Source organism: Fusarium odoratissimum (assembly GCF_000260195.1).
Source record: "Fusarium odoratissimum NRRL 54006 unplaced genomic scaffold supercont1.8, whole genome shotgun sequence".
Lineage (NCBI taxonomy): Eukaryota > Fungi > Ascomycota > Sordariomycetes > Hypocreales > Nectriaceae > Fusarium > Fusarium odoratissimum.
Genome location: NW_022158694.1, coordinates 307,822 through 321,106, shown reverse-complemented (window position 1 = coordinate 321,106; position 13,285 = coordinate 307,822). Strand labels below are relative to the sequence as shown.

At 50.2% G+C, this 13,285-nt stretch overlaps 5 protein-coding genes across 7 annotated transcripts; 3 read left to right on the top strand and 2 right to left on the bottom strand.

Moving 5' to 3' along the window:
- Window positions 1-604: 604 nt before the first annotated feature.
- FOIG_05905 (acetyl-CoA acyltransferase) lies at window positions 605-1,971 on the top strand (the record flags this gene model as incomplete). The annotated part of the gene is made up of 3 exons (XM_031204797.1): window positions 605-611; window positions 668-759; window positions 814-1,971. 3 exons carry the CDS (start codon window positions 605-607, stop codon window positions 1,969-1,971), a joined length of 1,257 nt encoding a protein of 418 aa, XP_031065046.1.
- Window positions 1,972-1,989: 18 nt separating this feature from the next.
- FOIG_05904 (uncharacterized protein) lies at window positions 1,990-3,722 on the bottom strand. The gene is made up of 2 exons (XM_031204796.1): window positions 3,288-3,722; window positions 1,990-3,241 (listed from the first exon to the last, which is right to left on the bottom strand). Exons 1-2 carry the CDS (start codon window positions 3,523-3,525, stop codon window positions 2,037-2,039), a joined length of 1,443 nt encoding a protein of 480 aa, XP_031065045.1. The 5' UTR covers window positions 3,526-3,722; the 3' UTR covers window positions 1,990-2,036.
- Window positions 3,723-4,451: 729 nt separating this feature from the next.
- FOIG_05903 (golgi apparatus membrane protein TVP18) lies at window positions 4,452-6,298 on the top strand. 2 transcript variants are annotated; one of them, XM_031204794.1, is made up of 4 exons: window positions 4,452-5,081; window positions 5,135-5,150; window positions 5,277-5,372; window positions 5,422-6,298. In XM_031204794.1, exons 1-4 carry the CDS (start codon window positions 5,045-5,047, stop codon window positions 5,720-5,722), a joined length of 450 nt encoding a protein of 149 aa, XP_031065043.1. In that variant the 5' UTR covers window positions 4,452-5,044; the 3' UTR covers window positions 5,723-6,298. The 2 variants fall into 2 exon arrangements, with proteins under 2 accessions (XP_031065043.1, XP_031065044.1); XM_031204795.1 differs by having other exon boundaries at window positions 5,135-5,372; window positions 5,422-6,278.
- A 1,574-nt stretch (window positions 6,299-7,872) lies between these two features.
- FOIG_05902 (uncharacterized protein) lies at window positions 7,873-13,150 on the top strand. Of its 2 annotated transcripts, XM_031204793.1 has the most exons (3): window positions 7,873-8,108; window positions 8,540-9,577; window positions 9,624-13,150. In XM_031204793.1, the coding sequence occupies exons 2-3, from the start codon at window positions 8,662-8,664 to the stop codon at window positions 11,558-11,560; spliced, it is 2,853 nt and encodes a 950-aa protein (XP_031065042.1). In that variant the 5' UTR covers window positions 7,873-8,108; window positions 8,540-8,661; the 3' UTR covers window positions 11,561-13,150. The 2 variants fall into 2 exon arrangements, with proteins under 2 accessions (XP_031065042.1, XP_031065041.1); XM_031204792.1 differs by having other exon boundaries at window positions 7,873-9,577.
- Window positions 11,588-13,150, bottom strand: FOIG_05901 (uncharacterized protein). Its single transcript, XM_031204791.1, has one exon. The coding sequence runs from the start codon at window positions 12,966-12,968 to the stop codon at window positions 11,769-11,771; it is 1,200 nt and encodes a 399-aa protein (XP_031065040.1). The 5' UTR covers window positions 12,969-13,150; the 3' UTR covers window positions 11,588-11,768.
- Window positions 13,151-13,285: the final 135 nt, after the last annotated feature.

Sequence of the window (13,285 nt, the reverse complement as noted above, 5' to 3'; positions counted from 1 at the left end):
TGGCGTTGATCTTGTATTAAAATTCTTATGTTTTCTAATATTGATACCCAGTTCGGGAATGGCGGTGTCACGAATCAGTTTCGCCAATCTTTAACAACTTAAAACATTGGGAGTCGGTTATTTCCTTGTGACAATTGGGGGACCACGTGCTTACCAGACTCAGATCAAATCGTCATTTTTTGGAGTATTTCTTACTTTGCTAGCCACCTCGTGACGCAAGAGCGAAAGCAGTTGGAGAAGTTCCCCCGCGCTGAAAGCTGGGGAAATAACATGTGATCAGACACTAAAAGAGCCGCTAGCAACGCCAAGACTGGGGCGACGAGATGCCTCGGTCGGTCGGTCTCACGGTTTGAAGTCCGTTCTTAGCTGGTCTCCATCTTCGGCCATTCTTTACCATCTTCTCCTGTGACAAAGCTGACCAAGCCCGAGTCTACTTCTACTCCTGCACAACATCCGAGGTCTAACGAGATTTTCTCTCTGTATAATAATCCTCTCTTATACTTTTTCTCCGCCTCAGTCAACTTCTGTCCTTTGTTTTGCGCATATACCCCCAGTACTCAACTCTCTCCCTCATACACTTACCTATCCTTACATCATAGCAAAAATGGGTGGTATGTCTTCTTCTCGCACTGCGATCATCGCAAACTCAAACTAACCATCTTGCCAGTCACCGACAGAATCATTCAGATTGGAGGCCAGATCTCTGGCAACCCGACCGCTGGCGGTCGCGAGAAGATCCTCCAGAAGAACCCCGACGATGTATGTTACCACGCATTGCCGTATGCGCCGGTATAGTTTACTGACCTTACATAGATCGTTGTCACCGCCGCCTGCCGAAGCGCATTCACCAAGGGAGGCCGCGGCGGTTTCAAGGACACCCCCGCTGCTGATCTCATGGCTGGTGTTCTCAAGGCCATCCTCGACCGCTCAAAGATCAACCCTGCTCTCGTCGAGGACCTATGTGTCGGAACCGTTCTCGCTCCCGGTGGCGGCGCAACTGAGATGCGCGCCGCCAGCTTGGTCGCCGGTTTCCCTGAATCTATTGCCGTCCGAACCCTCAACAGACAGTGCTCTTCTGGTCTCCAGGCTACCGTCGATGTCGCCAACCAGATCAAGACTGGCATGATCGATATTGGTATTGGTGCTGGTGTTGAGAGTATGTCCCTGAACTATGGCCCTGGCGCTGTCTCCGAGTTCTCAGAAGCCTTTGAGAACCACCCCGAGGCTGCCAACTGTAAGGTGCCCATGGGTGTCCTCTCTGAGCAGATGGCCAAGGACCTCAACGTCACCCGAGCTGCACAGGATGCCTTCGCTGCCTCATCATACCAGAAGGCTGTCAAGGCCCAAAAAGCGGGACTCTTTGACGAGGAGATTGCTCCTCTCAAGGTCAAGTTCGAGGACAAGGAGGGTAACACCAAGGAGATTACCGTCTCCAAGGATGATGGTGTCCGAGATGGCATCACTGCTGAGTCTCTGGGCAAGATCCGCCCTGCTTTTGCTAAGGACGGTTCTATCCATGCTGGTAACGCCAGTCAGATTTCCGATGGTGCTGCCGCTGTCCTCCTCATGAAGCGATCTACTGCCGAGAAGCTTGGACAGAAGATCCTCGGCAAGTACGTTTGCGCCTCGATTGTTGGTGTCAAGCCCCTTCTTATGGGACAGGGCCCCTGGAAGGCTATCCCCAAGGCTCTCGACCTTGCCGGTATCTCCAAGGATGATGTCGATATCTGGGAGATCAACGAGGCTTTTGCCAGCCAGTGCTTGTGGTGTGCCAACGAGCTGGGTATTCCCCAAGAGAAGATCAACCCCAAGGGAGGTGCTATTGCCTTTGGCCATCCCCTAGGCTGCACTGGTGCCCGACAGGTCTCTACTCTTCTATATGAGTTGAAGCGAACAGGCCAGAAGGTTGGCGCAACATCTATGTGTGTAGGAACTGGTATGGGTATGGCCGCCATCTGGGTTGCCGAGTAGAGTTTGTGTACAAATATTTACAGCATGTATCAAGAGCATTTAGTATTTATCTCAATTTATCCTTTCTAGAACCCTTCTATACGAGTTCCTACATTATTTGCATTTGCAACCTCGATCAGATGTGTTCCCACCACGAGATCCATCAGCCCAAGCCCGACACTCTTGTATACTACAGTACCGTCTCTCAACCAACGACAGAGGTGGTCCTCTGATTTTCTCTTTTCTTTGTCCAAAGAGCTACTAGAGTTCTTTCTTGAATGGAAAAAAGAGCTGGATCTGCGCCCTTCTGAATCTACTGAACCAGTAGGACTGGTCGGGGCATCACTGACATTACTTCCGCTGCCATAGACCGTGGACATGGAGCTCATCCTACCATGGATATCTAGCTTATCCATGTCAGAAGAGAATGATGCCTGACTACTGGAGAATCCGTCGGACTCCTCTATAGCTAGACGATGGAGCATCACAAGTTCCCCCAGCCTGTCATTGATGTCAGTGACTATTTGGAGAGGAGGAATAAGCACATACTCTACAAGTTGATGGGGCCCAATATTGGCAGCAATAATCTCGCCTGCTTCTTTGAGCACGCCTTTGATATTATCAACGACGATGACTCCGCCTTCGACTGCATGCTTGTGAAAGTGTCGATGAGGCTTGTCCTCCCTCTTTACTGCTAGCTGGATAAGGTCATCTGGAAGCTCCCGCATTTCTGGCGTATAACTTCCGACAGCAACGATGAGTCGTCCTTTCTTGCGGCCCTCATGAGACGTTAAGATGGATCCATCAAAGAGGTCTTTTTGCGAGGCTGTGCAGCAGTAGATCACATCTGCATCCCTTATCTGATCTTTTACCAGGCGTCGATATTCGTGGAATGCAGGGATCAGGAGACCGAACTTGGTGTCTGACCAACCTTCTCGTTTCTTGATCTCAGGAGGGATGCTGGCGAATCTCTTCAGGATGCCGGTCGCTTTATCGCTCCACCTATGGTTTATAACATGAACGTGTTTAATAGTACTGCCACGGATCATCAGGGCAAGCCGAATATGCCAGTAAGCCTGAAGGCCGCTGCCAAATACTGTCAAGGTCTTGACATGATTGCGGCGCTCCAACAGACAGGTAGATGCCAGGGCTGTTCTGAATGCTGTGAGAGCTGTTGCATTGACGATTCCAAGTGGTGATCCATCTGGCCGGAACAGGTTGAGAACACCAGTAGGACTGATCTGCGTAACCCTAGAATCCTGGGATGTTTCCGTACTCGTCAAAGAAATTACTAATTGGTTAGATTGATTCGTCTATACCGTGAGATGAAGTCTCACCTTTGCAGCCCATTCCACACGGGGCACATGAGGGCATATATAGCGTCTTAGCCATGGTCTCTGGATGTAGTGTTGAGATGCGTTCTGGTTGCTGAAAGGCTTCCTCAAGAGCCGGCACTCCGGTAGAGAACTCGTGTAGGGATGAAGCCAGAACATGGCGAAACTCATCAAGCTCGTCAACGGTAAGACCTTCCAGGATGGAGTTAACCTGGTCGTTTGAAAGAACGGTATAAGTCATTTTTCGTGAGGCTTCATTCACTGGACTGACTTTCCAAAATGTGCGAGGCTTTAACAACAGAGAGCTTGTGATGAGTCAGTTTGTGCAATTGGTGGTTCACCGGTTATTTGCTTGAGTTTCACGGTCAGATCATATGGGCTAGAGAGACCAATGAGTGTTGCTTGATAAGCTACAAAGACAGAATTGATGCGTGTTAAAAGATGATGTAATGGTGTAGAGGGAGCTTATTTATAGGTAACTTTGGCAGGTCCCCGGATCTTCTACGGGAGGAAACACTCCACCTCACCACGTGGTAAGAATAAGGTACGATCGTGCAGGCCATGGAACGTTTAGTTAGGTGTTGTTGGCAGGGCTGAATTGAGGCTATTCCTGTGAGAAGATCTCGATTGGGGTAGGTCTAGATGAGTCTCTGACAGATTCGCTTATTCGTATAGCATGACTGAAGTTGATCAATTGTTACGTATCCGTAGCTGGTCCATATAATTCTGTAGAACGCTATTATGAAAGTAAACCAAGGGACAATGACTTTAGAGCAAGATGAAGTCGGTCTTGTCCTCGTTATAGCATCACAAACTTCTCAAATCGTAAAGTCTAAAATGATAGCTGGTTCTTATAAAGTCTGGAGTATTGTCAATTCATGGCTACCTACCTACAATATGCATGAACCTTGAGTGTTGATTCGTGGGCTTAAAATACGGCTTTTAAAGGGTGCCTGAATCTCAGTATGCCCTCACCTTCAGGCTGATGTCTTCGAATACGAATTCATGGAGCTCCTAAGCATCCACTGGCTGACTGAGCCTTGTCGTTAATAAACTTGGCAATTGTCTCTGTGAAAGACTCCATCTGAGAACCAACTCCGCTTCACTCTGGGCGAGGCTTGGCGATGCCGCGTGGTCAACGTACGTCACTTGGCTGTGCAGAGAATAGAGTTGCCTAAACAGAAAGTGAATACATGTTGAGCAAGACAGCACAAAGTAAGAAAAGAAACAAGGACTACAAAAGCTCTCTTGGTTGCGTCTCAGCAGACCCAGAGATCCGAAACCCAAACCCTTTGTCTCATGTTCGCCAACTGGACCTCCACTATCAGTAGCGCACCATCCATCCTCCTTACAAGGACCCGTTCCCCTACAAACACAAAACAACCAATGCCCCGTGGAGCATCCACTCGCCTGCCCTTCCATTAACTTGTCCGTCCGTATTGACACTTGGAGCCAAGCCCTTTGACCCTGCACCAGCCTCAATCAAAATTGGGGACCACCTCAGCAACCATACCATCCTGCGCCTACACCTGACCAAGAGGCTACGTTCATCATTTCAAACTTCGCATCCCCGTCGTCACAACAATTCAAACTCTCCACCTCTCGATTCAGTCTCCATCGCCGTCGCAACAATCGACATTTCTCGATACGCTTTGCTGCAATCAGATTACGATCTCGAATTGGTCTCTTAGAAAACATCAGTCACTTTCTCCCTCGGCTGGTCCAAGCCCGAATACGAAAGCTCGACGTAAGCTGGCAAGATGACGCTCAAGGAGGAGTTCCAAACGCGAAACTTCAGTATGTCGCTCTCGATTGACTGCGCTTTGTGGAAGATACTAACATTCGTGTAGGCATCTACGGACAATGGTAGGCTAACGTTCCTCGGCTGTATACAGCTTCAATCATAGCTATTGAGCTGTTAAGCCACTTTGCGACATGACCCATACCGAATGAACTACGACGTAACAACCGACTAACACTACTTGTGTATAGGCTTGGAATTCTTTCCATGATCATCTGTCTGGCTGTTGGAATCGCCAACATCTTTTCGTTTAATGTAGTTCGCATTATCTTCTGCGCCTTTGCTATGTAAGAATCGCCCATGTTATGACGAAGCATCGATATTAACCATACACAGCGCATCGGCCTTTGTCATTCTTTTCATCGAGGTCCCTCTTCTTCTCCGAATCTGCCCAACCTCCGGCAAGTTCGATGAGACGATTCGCAAGATCTCGACCAATTATATGCGCGCGGCCGCCTACGGCGTCATGTCTGCTCTGCAGTTCATTAGCAATGTCAGCGGTGCAAGCAGCTTGATTGCTGCTGCTGTCTTCCTGCTGCTGACTGCTCTTTGCTACCTGCTTGCCGGTATCAAGGGTCAGGCCTTTGTCGGCAGCAAGACCCTCGGTGGTCAGGGCGTCGCGCAGATGATTGTGTAGACTCGCCAGCTGCCAGCCCGACCAATTTCGTGGCTCTACCACGAAGCGAACGAACCACTATTTAAGTTGACATCTTGCACCGTGGAGTTCGCCGAGTACAGGAGGCACCTAAGGCTTTCCATAGCTCGCAGGTGCAGGAGGACGGGGATGATGATGGAAAATCTGCTTATCTCGACGATTTAGGTTCCTGCCAAGAGCAGCGGCCTGTATACCCAGCTGGATTTGGCGTCTGGGATGAGGAACGGCTCATGTTTTGATTGAAGTTGATGCCATTTCGTGAACGAGTTTCAACGACTGCGTTATTTTGAGTTATTTCGCTAAAATTTGAATTCATTTCTTGTATTTCTGCTCATGAGATCATGCTATGATGGTGTCGATGTTGCTTCAATACATTTACCCACTGGCAGATATTGTTCCATGCTATGAATAGCATTTCTGGAAAGCTATTGATAGCTCTCGGGATCGCCGCCATATCAATGTGGTAATTCACCCATGTCCATCATGTGATAAGAACTGCAATGTGCTGAAATTAGCTGCATATCAAAGACGGCAACCCAATGTTCATAATTCTAGACAAGGAGCACGTTGCAGAAGGTAGTGCTTAAAGCTCTGATTCCCTCGTGATATGATACCCAGGTCTGTCTGCTGGGCGCTAGTTTGAATTTGGTTGATGGCTGAACGGACTGGGCAATTGTTAGATTCGAGACCGGATGCTGCAAGGAATTTTGGTTGCTTTCACGCCAACGAGCTTCGTGCCATGGCGTTCCACAAAACCAGCGCTCCTCTGTCATAAGTTAAAAACAAACCATTACGATGATAGAATGAATCATAGAACAATACAAGGCCATATACTCTACTCATCACGATACAAGAGTAAGCAATGTCTAGGGTAACCGGACCGGTCAACTGGAGCTTTGGTTACGGTGATGGCGTCAGAACGGACCTTTTTGGGACAGCTGCGGAAAACTTCTCGGTCTGATTGCATCATGTACAGGGTGGAGGGGTCAGACGGGTTGTGATTCGACTGGAGGATCGTGATACTGTAAGATGCCCAGGGGAAACAAAGCTTTTTTCCATCACAGGTGGGCGATCATTGACACCAGCCTTTGCTTCTGCTTCTATTTACAACGACATAGAAGCTGAAAGAAGTCTAGAATCTCGAAAACAACGAGATCGTCGTTGACCTTTGTTAGCTGATCCAAGTCGAGACTCCAATTTTTCCCGGGGACCACGATAGTACTTGACTCTGAATAGCACTCTACTTTGTAGCAACAGAGGGGCTCGTGGTCTCTTACCAACAACGTTTTCACTTGCAATGCATGGTTTGATAGCTCCGTTCCAGCTGGTCAGGCGACCGTCAGGTTTGTTCACCGTACCGTCCAGTAGCACGCCGTCGAGTAAGCGTCATTCTTTTGACCTCTTATGGACGGGAGCGTCAACAGGAAGAAAATAGCCGGCTGCAGCATCGATCGGTTGGTGGGGAATAGACTGCAGGAGATCCCCGCCATGATGAACTATGGCGGGTCGGCGGGAGCGAGCTGTTGAGGGACTCTGATGAGAGTGAGTGAGTAAGGTACCTTGCTTATGATTCTTTCTTATGATGATATATTGGCCAAAGACAAAGCCATGCATGCATAATTTCAAGACAGAAACAAGCACCTGCATTGATTTGGCTGTCGCACCGCGCGTCTCAAGTTTCATCAATGGGATTGGACAGAGGACAATCGCAGACTCATGGAACCGTACACAGACAGATTCAGGGACTTGGGACTGGACTGTGGTATCATAGTTATGCGGGGTGCACTGTATCCAGGGCCATGCAAGTGACAAAAATGCTTTATTTGGAAAGCTCTGAGGTAAGCTTCAGAATAGAGGTCAACAATGGGATGAGGTTATAACATGTACTCAATTCGTGCTCTAACATGAGTAGAATACACGAATTGCAGCTGAAAACTGAATAAAACCTCCTAACCAAAGACCGTCGAGAATAGAGCAGCTTCTTTGCATTCTCCATCTTTTCAACTCTTCAAAACAATCCACGATCTAGCTACAGTGTTGATCAGAAACGCCTCGCACCGTCCGACTTGGCGCCATCGCCATCCCTGTTTTCACAACCAGTGACGACGAACAAAAGTCACCAGCTCCGGTGGCACTTCCTGTCACCTGGACGTTCCATTTTGTATTGTATTGAGGCCAGAATCTGGCATATAAATACACTGATTTAGTCGGGCCCGCTGCCAGCTTGAAATGCGCACATAGCTTTTGTATATCTCGTCTTATCTCACGCCTCAAATCCCCAACCGAAGCCGGTTGTTATTATTGAACTATACTATATCTGCACTGCTTGTGCCTGGGCCAATCAATACCAATCACGGCAACCCCATTGGTAAGTTTCTTCGTCCCTAAGCAAAAGATCAATCAATCGGTGTGCGACGGGCGCAACACTTGGTGGGCGCAGCAGGGTGTGCCCGTATGTGGGATTGGATTTCTATCGCTTTCTGATAGCAATGGATCCATTCACAGGCGGCGCCTCTAACTCGTGAACCGTGGATCCGATAAGCCCAGGGGCTGGTCCAGCACTGTACAGTACCTTAGCTACCTGCAGCTGGAACCGGTAACAGGTACAACCTACAGGCACGGCACGGGCACATGGATGGACGGAATCTTGTTGATGGGACTTTAGACTGGGATCGAGGCCAACAAATGTCTTTAAATACCAGTCTATGCCCCTGTCACGGATAAGTTCCAATTCGTACTATAGCTTCCAATTGCCTTGGTTCTACACTTGTTATTCGAACTTTGATACTGATTGTTTAGTATTGACCATTTGTTGGTCGTTCCAGATCATCATCACCGTCTTACATGAAACCGCATTTACTTCTATTATTTTGTTTCGTCAACTTTCTATAATCGCTCCTTCGAGCATCTAAATATCAACAATGACCGCTGCCGCCATGCAACAACCTCCCGCTATTCCTCCCCGTCCGGCTAAGGGCCAGGACAAGAACGATTCCCTGGGCAATGTTCCCAAGATTCCACCTCGTCCTTCATCGAAACGATTTGACCGCTCGATATCTCCCAATCCCGATCGATTTGCTCCCTCACCTTTCAACGAGGGCATTCCTCAAAAGAGTCCCATTTCTGCCCGATTCAACCCCAACGATGCTCACCAGGACCCAATCAACCGCCCAACCAGCGTTTCAATGCCTTCGATTGGCCAGGAGGGTGCTGAGTACAGTGCCGTGACCCACGAAGTCAAGCCTGAAGAGGTCCAGGCCGACGAGGACGACAGAGCTGCGTCACCCGAGCAAACACGTACCATTGCGGAAGACCTCAAGCTTCATGCGCCCAAGCCCTCCCTGCCAGCTCAAAGCGCCAAGCAGCGTGTCCAGGCTGTTACCCGCACCGACTCCGACAAGGCAGCACAATTTGGCATTGGCCGCCCTGGATCTACACAGGGCAACAAGAAGCAGTCTAGCACCAATGTGTCGGTCAGTGATGGCCGTCCTGAGGTGGAGGATGAGCATGGCATTCCCGAAATCGGCCAGCGCGTGCCCATGAACCCTCATCTTGGCGACGTTCAGGCCCCTTCGCCTGGACCTGGGTCCGAGGAATTCAAGAAGCACCACCATCGCAAGCACAGCTCTCGCGGTGGACCTCCGGGCAGCTACGGCCTCCACGGCCATGGTGTTGCACCCTTGGACAAACTCGAGAAGGAATACTACGAGAAGCACCCTGAAGCCCTTAAGAGGGAACATCAGACTCCTCTGCATGACCGTCAAAATGACTTTGCCATGAGCAAGGATGACCTGAACAAGCTGGTCAGAGACACGCGATCTCGTGGTGCCGGCTTAGGTAAGTTGCGAATCTACTTGTGCTCGCACTAGCTAATGAGATGCAGGCACATCTGGTTATCAGGCTACGCCTACTGATGAAGTTGGCTTCCAGGCCAGTGAAGAATATACTTCCCGCCTCTCTCCCCGACCCGCTTCCACCAATGAAGGCAAGGTTCAGCCTCTGTCATTTAAGTCGGAGATCATTGGCCCCGATGGTGAACATACTGTGCACGTTGACGATCCTAAGCACCCAGAGTACCGCTCGTATGGTAACGAAGATCCTGCTGTACACGACGAGGACCATGAATACACCGCACCCATTTTGGCTGCCGACGAAGTCAAGAATGATGATTCTTCTTACAGCCAGCGTCCTGCTGTTCATCCTCCCGCTGACCGTCGAGGTAGCGGCGACTTGGAGGAACCAACAAGTCGACCTCTGAGCAGGTCTAGCAGACCCAAGAGCAGACCCACCAGCATCTATAAGAACAATGATTCTCAAGAATTTGCTCCCACTTCTCTGGACGACGTGGAAGAATATGAGCCTCTTTTCCCTGAAGAGGGTAAGAAGGAAGCTCAGAAGCCAGCACCTGGCAACAAGGCACGACACTATTTCCCTAGCAAGGACATTTGGGAGGATGCCCCGGACAGCGTGCACTTCACTGTTGAGGTTTCGACACCAGACCAGGCGGACCAGGCGGACCAGGCAGAGCAGACAGAGGAGCCGCGACGACGATCATCTGCTATGGATCGTCCTAAAACCCCAGCTCATATCTTTGCTCAGAGACAAGAGGAACTTGCCGAGCAAGAGGCCAGTGGTCCTGTGGATATTCAGCCCCCTAAGAACCATGACAAGCCAATCTGGTACGAATCAAAGGAATCTGATTCTTTCCTTAACAACAACAAGAGACCTTCCGCTAGTCAACGATTCCCCAGCAAAGATATTTGGGAAGATGCTCCCGAGAGCCAGCTCTACGAGACTACCATCTCTGATACCCCAGAACCCGAGGTTAAGGAGGAACCTAAGGAGGAACTTACGGAGCAGAACAAGCCTTCAATTCCGGAGCGACCGGCTAGAAAAGCATCTGAGGATCGTCCTGCAATTCCAGAGCGACCCAAGCCCAAGCACACAACAAGCGATGAGGGCAAATCAAAACCTCCTGTATCTGACAAGCCAAAGCCTCAGATCCCTCCTCGGCCTACAAAAGCCTCATCAGGAGACTCGACAGAGCCCAAACAGAAGCCTCCCGTGCCTAGCCGACCGGCCGGTAGCAAGATTGCCGCCCTTCAAGCAGGCTTTATGAGCGATCTGAATAAGCGTCTCAAGTTAGGACCTCAGGCTCCTAAGAAGGAGGATCCCAAGCCGCAAGAGGATTTGACTGAAGAGAAGGAGAAGGCCCCGCTTTCGGATGCTCGCAAAGGCCGAGCCCGGGGCCCACAGCGCCGAGCTCCGGCAAAGAGCCCCGCTGCGGCACCGTCGCCGGCCGTGCAATCTGCGGGTCCTTCTTTGTCATTCTCAACTCCCCAGACTCTCTGGTCTATTGATCCCGAGGGCTCTCTGTCAGTATCCGGTGAACGAACTCCTGTTTCTGAACCAGAGCCAGCGGTGGAAAAGACTGAGGAGCCTGTCGCTGAGCCCGTGACTACCCAAGAACCGTTACCGAAGTCTGAGCCTAATCTGGAGCCCAAGCCGGAGCTCCGATCAGAGCCTGAATCTGAATCAGTTCCAGTGCATAGGGATCCGGAACCCGCAGCAGGAAAGCTACCTCAAGAAGCTGAGCCTGAGCTCCCTGCACAGCAACCTGCCGTGGAACCTTCCCCAGAGCCAGCTCCAGAGGCGTCTCTCCAAGAACATGAGCCTGAGCGTGAACAAGAACCAATTCAAGTTGAAAAGAGTCTCGTTACGAACACAGCTGGTGAGAGTATCTTGGAGACCACTGTGGACAAGACGGAGGGAGGTGATGCAGTTGAGCCTGTTGCCGTGTCTGATGAAGTTAAGCAGTAAACAAAAGAATGATAGTAGACGTGTCGAGGGGGATATGGGTATATTGTAGATGGTCGAGCTGGCAACGTAATCAGAATTGAGTTTGTTTTCAGCGTTATGAAACAAAATGAATCACAGCGGCACCCCTTATGGAATTATGCTTTATTCATTTGTGCTACATGAAAAATACACACAGCGTCATATGCAGTCTTTTTGTACAATGCTTACTCTACTTGCGCCCCCAGGCCTTCTCCTGATCCACGCCCTTCCTTTCTCTTTCAACAAGTCGATCGAATTCGTCTTGTGCCTGTTCTTTTGCGACTGCCCTTTCCTCATCTGATTTGCTGAACGAAAAACTGTCACTGGAGCTACCAGCAGACCTGGTGCCCCAGCCAGACTGTGATTCTTGCCGGGATCCGGTTTGAGAATGGGCAGCCCAGGTGCGGGACTGGTAATCAGATTGCTGGGTCGGACCTTGTGATTGTTGTCGAATGCGCTCCCACGCAGAACCAGCAGGAGAAGATACTGGTTTATTGCGGGAAGAGGCAGCGATTGGTGAAGCATCATCATCATCATCATCTAGAACGCTCCAGTCGTCATTGGGTTGTTGACTCTGTTGCGTCGTGGTCGAGGATTGGGTCTTGTCCCAGGACTGGGTGGGGGTGGGCTGATATCTACTCTCAGGGCTGGTGTTGCTTGAATCATTACTGGCCCAAGGGTCGTTCTCATCACTTTTATGCACATCCCTACCTGTAAAAGGTGCTCTTGAGATGGTTGGGTTGCTCATTACATCCTTGACACGCTCGGCAGCATCTTTGGTGAACTGTTTCAAGCGAGGATCATTTGTCATGGCAGCTTCAGTTCGAATAAAACTGACAGCCCGGAATGCGGGCTCAATCATGAGCATTATGACAGCGGAGTAGGCAGTAAATCGAAGACAATGCCATGTTGCACGAGGGTAAGCTCCACGAATCTTCTTGTTGGTGAAAATGCTGGTAGCCTCATTTGGGTTGAATCGGCCGCCGAGCTTGGGCTTATAGAAGGGGAATTGCCATGTGCGGCGACCACGATAGGTCATGTATCCAGCGAGTGCGACACTCAGCCACTTTAAGCCGGCGTTGGTGTGGATGTTATCGAGGGTGTATTCGGCAATGGCTTTTGCTTCCACATCCTCCAGATCTCGACCCAGAGTGGCAGCGAAGCCAGAGACTCTGGACGTCGCAACAAGAAGATTCCAATCACGACGGTAGCCAATTACGGAGGCGTAAAACGGGGGAGAGTATTCTTGAAAGTATCGAGTGACTTGTTCTTTGACGCGGGGTTCATATTGGTTGCGCTGGGCGAGTGCCGACTGGCGCCATTCTTCCATAGAGTGCTTGTAGCTTTCGCGGGACTGGGCAGGGCCAGCGCCATTGGGCTGAGAATTCATCGCAATTGGGATTCTTGAGGTCGAAAGTACAGTGAATCAGAGTCTGAGTAAGCGTTGTGAGGTGGTGTTTTCACTGATTCATCGGCTCGAGATCATCAAATGACGGACTTGGCGGGACCGAAAATGGTGACGCTGTGAAGCCTGGTCCACTGACGCACAGGGCCGTTGATGGTGGAGTCGGGTAGTAGCTTCGATAGAGCTTTGGAGATGACATGGATGTGCTGCAGCTCCAACCACGCTAAAAGCTTCTCCACGTGACCTGGCAACAACAGCTGCAAGGGGTCGCGAACATCGCGACGCGTTTGCCCATTAAACGC